At 40.8% G+C, this 1665-nt stretch overlaps 1 protein-coding gene across 1 annotated transcript in view; it reads left to right on the forward strand.

The window, feature by feature from the left end:
• The window catches only part of LOC104469009 (protein phosphatase methylesterase 1-like), a gene marked incomplete at its 3' end in the record, with an annotated part of 12870 nt that extends 11855 nt beyond the window's left edge, over positions 1 to 1015 (forward strand). Inside the window, exons 8-9 of the mRNA XM_010083331.1 lie at positions 230 to 295; positions 883 to 1015. Coding sequence (XP_010081633.1) covers positions 230 to 295; positions 883 to 1015 — 199 coding nt within the window. The remainder of the gene's footprint in view (positions 1 to 229; positions 296 to 882) is intronic.
• Between the last annotated feature and the right edge of the window lie 650 nt (positions 1016 to 1665).

Below are 1665 nucleotides of genomic sequence, written 5' to 3' on the forward strand. Positions count from 1 at the left end.
CATTTCTCCCACATGTCTTTTAAATTCACAGTCACAGTGACAACGGGGGGTTCGAGTAAGTCAGTGTGTAGTGCGAGCCACCCCAAATGCCTTCGGAGAACAGGAGGTTTGAGAATGGTTTGGAGAAATCATGAGCTTAAAGGCGTTTTGCTCATGTTTCTGGGCCTGCTAGTTCCTGAATCAGTTTAATAAATATTTCTACCTTTCTTATGATTTTTTTCTTTTCTAGTGTAAAAAGTGGACAAATAAGAAATCTTGAATCTGCCAGAGTTTCTATGGTCGGTCAAGTCAAACAGTAGGTGGTTTTGTTTTTTTTTAAAGCTCTTAAAATCAGCTTGTTTGTTGTACAATAGCGTTACTGCAAAGCATAAATGCACTTGAAGGGGAAAATTTCTTCTATCAAATACAAATTTCTTATTATTTGATCACTATTGATACTGGCAGCAGCACTGAATCATAATGATGGCATTTGGAGCAAACCTGGCCAAAATTTCCAAGGGGTAAAATCCGACAAGATAATAAGTGTTAGTCCAATGCCACCTCAAAAATTTTGCCCTAAATCATGTTAGCCTTCTCGATGTGATATCTTTCACTTCCTTTTAGAAACGGTTTAATTTTCTGTTGCATTTTGGGAGTGATCTGAGGTGGGTTTGGGGGGGATCAGAGTAACCTGCTTGTGCTGCTCTCATCCTTGACGTACCTGGAGCTTTTACAAATGTCTCATACTCCATTGAGAAAAGCTGTTGTTGATTATTTGACCACTTCTACCTCCTCTAAGTAGCTGTTAGCATTTATATTTGCTGAACACTTTAGGTTAAAACCTTTTTTTCTTTTTCTTTTTTTTTCTTTTCAGGAAATCATTTTCTGGTTTTATTTTCCCAGGTGTGAAGGGGCTGCCAGTCCTGAAGGTCCTAAAGCCATAGTGGAGGGTATTATTGAAGAAGAGGAGGAGGAAGAAGAGGATGAGGAAGGGGGAGGCTCTGTCAACAAAAGGAAGAAAGAAGATGACACAGAGGTAGGGAATTTCTTGTGTTTGCACGATGTTTCCCTGCAAGAGTGACTGCCAGTAATTATCCAAATCATTCTAAAAGAAAAAAGGAACAACTCTGGGGACTGAAAACTTTATATTGTGACTGTTTTTTGGGTTTTTTTTCTTATTTGTCTCGTGCCACTGATTCTATCTTGGACTGTTACCTGAAAGGGTGTGTCTGGTTTTGTTTCCTGAGATGCTCACAGATTTCACACATTTGACCTGAAATGGGGCTTGTGGCATGAAAGAGGAATGCTCTTTTCTGAGACTTCGTGGTATTTTTGTTCCATTTCCAAGGCACAGTCGTGTCCAGAAGGTCTTACAGGGAATTGCAGCCTAAGAACGGAAATTCCTGGAGGAAAATCGTTGTAGCCAGCTTAGCCCCTTGCATTTCTGTGTCACCTGAGAGCCAAGTCTGAACATTCAGACAATTTGGGAGCTACTTGTGCCAGTGAAAAAATAGCTAATCGAGCACCCTGAACACCGCAGCCTTCTCTTGATTTATAGGTGTTTGCTCCTGCTGACTTTCTTGTTTCCTACTTGTGTACTTTGGCTGTGATTTGGGGAAAAAATTTAGGAGCAAGGAGGGTCATCCCCGGGAGGTGTGTAATCCACCAGAGGGAGCCAGTATTTTA

Source organism: Pterocles gutturalis, unplaced genomic scaffold, assembly GCF_000699245.1.
Source record: "Pterocles gutturalis isolate BGI_N339 unplaced genomic scaffold, ASM69924v1 scaffold35040, whole genome shotgun sequence".
In the NCBI taxonomy this organism is placed as follows: Eukaryota; Metazoa; Chordata; class Aves; order Pterocliformes; family Pteroclidae; genus Pterocles; species Pterocles gutturalis.